Source organism: Neoarius graeffei, chromosome 7 (assembly GCF_027579695.1).
Source record: "Neoarius graeffei isolate fNeoGra1 chromosome 7, fNeoGra1.pri, whole genome shotgun sequence".
Taxonomy (NCBI): domain Eukaryota; kingdom Metazoa; phylum Chordata; class Actinopteri; order Siluriformes; family Ariidae; genus Neoarius; species Neoarius graeffei.
Genome location: NC_083575.1, coordinates 18,850,056 through 18,857,923, shown reverse-complemented (window position 1 = coordinate 18,857,923; position 7,868 = coordinate 18,850,056). Strand labels below are relative to the sequence as shown.

The window sequence follows — 7,868 nt, the reverse complement described above, 5'->3', positions numbered from 1 at the left end:
TTAAAGTATCGGTATACTACTCTTAATATTGCTTGGTATCGGATCGAAAAGAAAAAGAAACTCAGTGGTATTGCACATTCCTATCAGTAATCGATGATGGCAGATGACGTCACGGTGAAGTTAACGCGAGATGGCGCGCGCGGTGCGGTGCTGCAGGGTCCCTGGTGTGGGCTAAAAGCTCTTTCTCCACTGAACCTGAAATTACAAGAATCTCGTCCCACGTTTCATGTACCGGTAAATATGTGTGAGAAAACGCGCTTCTGCTAACTGGGTTCCACTATAACCAGCACTCCACAGAGGAACTGGGTTCATTTCTGGTGGACGAAAGGATCTAACGATGGCTTTAGAAGTTAGAAAGTTACTCGTCCTTGGATTTTGTTCGTGTTTGTTTGTCGGTAAGTTATTGGAGTCAGTGCTCTGTTTACACTGTAACCTTATTTCGGCTCAGCATGCAAGATGTGAGATGGTGTTGGTATAAACAGTGTGTGGATAAACTGTTATCTTTGTGATGTCCGTACAGGTAGTTAAAATACTACTACTACTACTAATAATAAAACATACAAAAGCAGTGATTTACGGTTGAAATTATTTGATTTGCAAAGGAAAGCTGAGAATAAACTGGAGTGCCCTCTATCCTTGACTAGATTTGTAGCCAAATGCTACAAACTGGTAGAGATATTTCTGATCTTTCTTCTAATAAAAGAATCATTAAGGTGTCAGCTGATATTAAACTAATGAAGATATCGGATATAGCAATTGTCATCCGTTTGTTAATTTTATTATTAATACAACTAGCACATTGTAAAGACTGTTTTTAAATAATACACCTTTAAACTTTTAAAATAAACTGGGTTATTAACGGGTATAGGTTATGTTGGAATACAAGGCATGGAATTGTGGGCAATTTTCACTCACAAGCTCAAAACTAAGTATGTAAATAATCAATCTTATATACTTGGGCCAGTTAGGATTACAGGGGCATTAGAGTTTAAACAGGCTTTCATTATTTACTACATTTGAGACAAAGGGAAATAGTTATCCATACACATTTTACCACTAAGCAATCTAAGTTAGTCCAGAGAGCAGTGGAGAAATTGGAATTTCTTCAAAAGCTCGTCCACTTCCACTGAGTGTACGGTATATCCTTTCCACAGTCAACTATGGATGTGAGCTTACTTCTATTCAGAGTTTCCAGTCAAAACAATGTGCTTCCCCGATAACAGATCTCGGTAGTGAAGGACAGTTTCCTTTGAGCTGAATAATGAAGCTTTGAAAGTTGATTTACTGTTTGACACAATTGAAAATATGAACAGTTACAACCTGGAAAGTTTGTTGATGTAGTTTCAAATGCCACAGTCAGAAACGGTGGCAAGAATGTGAGGACGGAACTGCAAAATGCAAAAATATTATTAGTAGTACGTGTTTACCTGTACATGTCAGTTTGGGCAGCAAAACAGTAAAGAAAGTGTTAGCTATAAAACCAATACTATTTGTGAACAGAGACAATTCAGTTCATCATTTTCAAACTGAACAGAATACTGCTTTAGAAGGCTTTATGGTGCCTTCTGAAGAAAACTTCAAAGTCTTTTTTCTATCACAAATCGAATGCAAGGATATGATGTGGGATTATGAGGGTTGACTTTTTTAAAATAAAATATCGTGTTAATGTGTATCAGGACATTTGCAGGATATAAACAAAGTATACCAGAACATTTGTTAAATGCTAGGTATGAAGAATTACTCTTAATTTGACATTAGACACATGTTACAACATAATATTTTCCTACCAGCAGCTAACCATTGATGAATCACACTAACTCCTTGTATCTGGCTACCTTCAGGTGGGGGGGTATCTGGTGGTTTGGAGCCCTTGGTGGTACCCGGTCGAGTGCCCAGTGTGCACTTGTCTCAGGAGGAGATCCGGAGACTACGCTTCAAACCCACTGTGGGCACCATCCGGCGTTCAGAAGGGTCTGAGGTCATGTTCAACTGCTCAATTGACCTCACTGACATGGGACAGGACTTGAGTATCCTATGGTTAAAAGATGGCAAAGAGATATTTGATGGCACACAGACCGCTGTATACAGTCATGGAACAGTAATTCTGATGTCCACTATCAGGTTTGAAATCCAGAAACTAATTTATAAACTTTGAGAAATGGAATGACTACCAATGATCATATTTGGTCCAGTAGGATTTGGGACATTCCACCGAATGGGTGCCATTTGCTTGTTGTACCACTCCCAAATTCAACTTAATTTGTTATATCTTTTCAACACTGATTATAATAATAACACATATTTAACTATTCAAAATGTGTATTGGTCAACCTCAGGCTATGTTATTTATTTTTTTACAAGGTTTGGAAGTCAAAGATGGCTGCATTTTTTTTCATTTGTTACTCTTTATATGAGTAACAGGACTGAGTTTTTAGCCTAGGATTAGCTAATACATGGAATTAAGCCACATGGCGTCATCGCTAATAGCATGACCACACTTGGCACATTCTAGTGATTTACCAAAAATATGTATTTTTAAAATAAACAGATATCATCTAAGAAATAATTTAAGTAACAGGACAGTATGTTGACATTGACCTTATCAGTTAAAGTTAAAAAATCATCAAATATACAGAAAAGTAAATGAGAGAACTAACTTTTGGTCTTCCCATGGCCTTCAGAAGACACAACTGATGTAACTTCCTGTTGAGCATGTCATTTATGGAATGTTCCAAATTTGTCAGATGGGGTAATATGTTTGGGTAACAGGATTGAGTGAAAACCCAGGGACACGACTAAAATGTGTATTTTAACTAAGATATTGTGGATTTCTTATGAAAAAAATATATTAAACCATGGATAGGATATGGAGTTACACAACAGTGCAAAAGAAATACTGTTTCTGAAGGATTTTACAGAGATGCCTACTAGTATGGATTGGTCGTATTTTGTACGGAAAAGTTACGTAAATACGATATTACGGCAAACAGTGTTATTCTGTATGGAATTATTATAAAGTCTTAAAAAATTCCAGTGAATTGTTTTTAAATGTCCAAGCGACTTTTTCAATCCATGCGCGATTCATGGCTATTTATTTTTACGACAACCACGCATGCTGTGTGTGACATGCGCAGATACCGCACATTTGTTCGCGCTATTTTCGCTCGACATCACACACGCATGGTGCTGCTTCTCAGTAGTGGTAATGAAAACGCTCAGTATCGGGACAAGTGAAACACAGGTCTCAGGTGTTCCTCCCACAATATACGGTAGAATGGCCGTGCATTACACCCAGTCAAAAGGGCAATGGATACGCGCACTGCAAACTGTGTAGAACTGACATTAACATCACTCATGGTGGTCGCGATGACTGCAGGTGGCATGTCAACTCCAAAAAACATATGGAGTATGCTGAAATGGCGAGTCAGGCAGAAAGTAAATCTGGGGGTATCCAGCATTTTTTTACGAAATCTGTGGATGAAAAGACACGGAACGTGACGCGTGCTGAAGCGGTGATGGTTGACCTGTGCTTGGAGTTGAACTTGCCGATTAGTGCCATGGACTATGAACGTCTGCATGAACGTCTGCAGTGAAAACCGCTTTCAAGGACTCTGACACAGCGAAAGCATTTTGGTGCTCGCGTTCAAAGGCGACAGCCATGATTGTGGAGATGGCGGCAGACACGAGGGGTGGATTGATCAAATTAATGAGAAGTTCACCATTTACTATATCCACTGATGGCAGCAATGATACAGAAAAGCTGTTTCCCCTCGCTGTGTGGACTGTGGATCCTGTAACACATACTGTCCGATCAGATCCAGTAGCGGTGCCCATATGTGAAGGTTCAGCAACAGGTATTTTAAATTGGTACTTTAGATCTATTAATGGTTTTTGTTAAGACTTCTGTGTTAACTTTTACGTTATTATCAACTGATAAAGTTGTGTTTTGATTTTCTTTATAAAGTTAATTTTGCATGATTTGTTTTGTTTCTTTTCTAGCTATTATTTAACTTCAAAGATCGATAGAGCCATTTGAAATCAGCTTCTATGTTTCTGCATGGATATATATTGGGACATTAAGATAACAATGTCGGACTCTCTTTGGCATGAAATAAGAATTTTTAAAAAAAATTTATTAGAATCCGTTAACAGGTAGAACATTTTGCCAGGCAATATAATATAATACTTTTGAGGAGTTACATTCAATACCAATGATTGGTAGTCAACCGTAATGTCTGCAAACAGGGAACACTATTGTATTTAGAAAAATGTGATATATTGTATGCTCTAGAAATTTGTTGAGTGGAAATTCAATTGAGATGGCTGCTAGTGTTTATTCAATTCACACAAAACAGTACTTTTTAATAATTTAAATGTTAAACATATTGGTATATACACCTCTTTATAATGGAAATGCGCATAAATTAATGTTACTGAAAATCATTCCAAAATACTGAAAAATGTTTTCAAGAATACTGAAATTCAAAACTTGGGATAGGCATCTCTGATTTTAATCATAATATTTCATAGTTAAGTATAAAGTTAGAGTGCGGGGACAGGTAACACATGCTATTTTTCAGTGTTTTAGGTAGTTTTTATTAATCCTTACAATTATATCTTAAATTTGAAATCAGATCAATGTGCAGGACATTCTGCGTAATAAGGAAATGTATTTTAAAATACATTTTTATGTGCATTTATACATATAATTTTCTAGGGACGGAAATGGCACTGATTCGGTGGAATGGCTCATTTATTGATGTCAGGTGGCAATATTGAATGTCAAATGCTTTGATCATTCATCAGGTTTGAGGTTTAGGCTAAAATCCTTGCACTGTTTTGGAAAGGTTTTGGTTTCACATATTCAAAAATCAGCACAAAATCTTAACTGGGGTGAGCCAAATATATTTTGTACTTGTGCTTGAAAGTTTTGAAATAAGCAACGGTAGTTCTTTGATGTTGGCTTTATCAAAGCTGTATAGAAGGTGCTATGCAGTTGATGTGATTTTCTGAATAATTTTGATTTCTCACAGGATTTTTAACATCCAGCGCACTCACTCTGGTGAGTATCATTGCAGACTGAGCGTCAGTAATAAAGTAATCGAGTCAAATCCCATCATTATTGAGGTTGATGGTAAGTTCCTTATTATTTTGACATTCAGAGAGAAGTTCTTACAGTATGTTCGTGAATTTATGAACAAAAGTCTCAGACTATCTGCTTGTCTCAATGCAGGTTTACCAACCTTTACTAAACAGCCAAGTGATGTAAATGTAACAAGGAACAGCTCTTTCACATTAACCTGTGAAGCTGTGGGTCCACCGAACCCTGTCACAATTATGTGGCTTCTCAAAGGCCAGAAGTTAAACCAAACCAGTCCCTCTCCAAGCACCATAACTATCCAAGGTAAGCTCTTTCTTACCCCTTTTCCACCAAATCAGTTCCAGGGCTGGTTCGGGGCCAGTGCTGGTTCACAACTCGTTCAACTTGCGAGCCAGCTGAGAACCAGTTTGCTTTTCCATAGCTCGCAGTGCTAAGGGGAGCCACGTCAGTTACGTCGTTGTATATGTCAGTTACGTCGCTGTATACGTCAGTTACGTCGCTACGTTTGCATAAACCTTGGCGCGAATATCGAAGCAAAAACAACATGGAAGAAGCAGCAACAGCAATAATAATAATGGATGACTTCGCGTTTGTACAGCTGCTGCTTCTCATCGTTTAAAAATGGTGATCTTTCGTGGTCTTGTTATTGTTGTTGGTCTTAACAACTCCATCCCCCCACCGATGTAAGCGGTTCTTTCCTCTGGCCCAGCAAAAAGTTGGTGCTAGCCTGGAACCGGTTTTTCTGGCCCCAGAGCCAGTTCTTTGTCAGTGGAAACAGAAAACCCAGTTCCAAACTAAGCACTGGCCCCGAACCAGCCCTGGAACTGCTTTGGTGAAAAAGGGGCATCTGATTGTGTTAATTGAGCAATGAGTGTTACCTTTGGTATTGCCTGTTTAGGATTTGGCATTAGTTCCCAACTATTGTAAACTTATTTCAGCAATTTGTGAAAGGTTTTAATTCAAATGTACTTTAAGCAGTTTGATTTGATCTCTGAATTATGGGAGAGTAGGATTCATTCCGTATGTTACAGAATATGGGTATGCATAGTTTCTTTCTAAACTGGCCTAAATATTCAAGAAAGATCTTTGTGTGTATGTCTTATCTTTAATCAGCATTTGGACTAATTCACAACTGAAACAAAGAATTATACAGGATGAGTAATACTGATAATTATTTTTTATGAATGCATTTTTTATGAACGAAGGTTTTGAGAAACACATAGTATTGTCTTAGTATTGTTCTATAGGTAATAAGCCAACATTAGGTATTGGCAAAGTTGTGCTGTTCTGATTATTCATTCCATTCATATTCCACCATTTACTAAACTGGTTAAAATAACAGGAAACACGTGAGACCCTCTAAGTATTCGAAGGGAAATGAGGTGGTATAGTCAGATTCCTCAGGGGTCAGAAAAATCAGTGAGTCACAAACGTGACCCACAGCCACATCACCCAGAATCTTAAAATAATGAAATAACAACATGGTTCTAAGTATTTGAGTAGCATTTTCTCTCTGTGAATAAACCTGGATGTTTAGAAGTTGTCAGTCAGACTGTCGTACACATCTGCCCTTCTCTGTTAAATAGTAATGAATCCTCTCCTTTTTGCTTTGGCTCACAGTTTTGAGAAAATAACCACTTTTCCACTTCCACAGTGTTCTAACAGAGCTTGGAATAAATGCAACATTTCCTGAGCTGGCAATGTACTTGAGTTTAGGCATTGTATTGACAGTATGTTATTCTGCCTTGTTGGACTTTTTTATTGCTCCACCACAATAGCCCCAATAATAGTGTAGGGGATTTAAATCCATTTCCACAAAGCTAGTGATTAAAGAAAACACTCAGGCCCTGGTGAAATGTGCTGTATAAGCTCCCTAAGTTGGACTTTGATTTATCAAAAACTTCACCATGAGCCACTGGCAGTCTGTTGGATTTTGTGTAGGCACTAAGCAGCAGTGGAATCCGATACAGGCAGTGAAAGGCTACATTGTAAACAAAGCTTTTTCTCAGTTGAGTACAGGTTGCATGCCATCTGTGATTATTGCAGTAATTAGTTGGTATTAGTTTTTAGATTTTGTACATGCAGTGTTTTGCCAGCTGCACTGGAAAAGTGTTCCTGAATCACAGCGATTTACTGAGGTTTCAGTCACAACGTGCTTTAATGATATACTTTTCCTGCAGCTTTGTTAAAATATCACTGCATTCACATTGGTTAATCTCATTTATCTCCATTTAACAACAAACCACTCATCTATAAACAGTAAAGACTGAGATGTTGTGAAAGTGGGACCAAAGAAGTTAAAGGTCACATTTTGTGCTTTGTTCAATGTGTGTGTTGAGAGATGAGGGAAAGATGGAAAACAGGGGAGGGCACAGAGAGCATGAGGAATGGAGAAACAAATGTGCAGGGGAGAGAGAGAGAGAGAGAGATTAGCCACACAAAAGAGCTCATTGAGGCCCTGGCTACTGAAATGTTCGAGAGAAGTGAGACAATACACAAATGCTAGCAGGCTACACTCACAGAAATGGAACATGGGGCATAACTCGGCTATCTTTAGGGCATTGTACTGTATTACTGTGACTGAAGTAATGAGACCCACCTTTCTACATTTTATATACCACTTATAGAGATCTTGCAGTCACGTGACCGGAAAGTACACAACCGCCATCTTGTCAGTCAAAAACACCGCTGAATACTGCTGCACTCGTGTACAGAATGGATCAATTTCAACCGACGGACTATACGGCTCATTTTTCTAATGAACAGA

At 38.2% G+C, this 7,868-nt stretch overlaps 1 protein-coding gene across 1 annotated transcript in view; it reads left to right on the top strand.

The window, feature by feature from the left end:
* Nucleotides 1-236: 236 nt before the first annotated feature.
* The window catches only part of mertka (c-mer proto-oncogene tyrosine kinase a), a 56,477-nt gene continuing 48,845 nt past the window's right edge, over nucleotides 237-7,868 (top strand). The window contains exons 1-4 of the mRNA XM_060925368.1: nucleotides 237-395; nucleotides 1,842-2,121; nucleotides 5,034-5,134; nucleotides 5,234-5,404. Coding sequence (XP_060781351.1) covers nucleotides 338-395; nucleotides 1,842-2,121; nucleotides 5,034-5,134; nucleotides 5,234-5,404 — 610 coding nt within the window. The 5' untranslated portion in view covers nucleotides 237-337. The remainder of the gene's footprint in view (nucleotides 396-1,841; nucleotides 2,122-5,033; nucleotides 5,135-5,233; nucleotides 5,405-7,868) is intronic.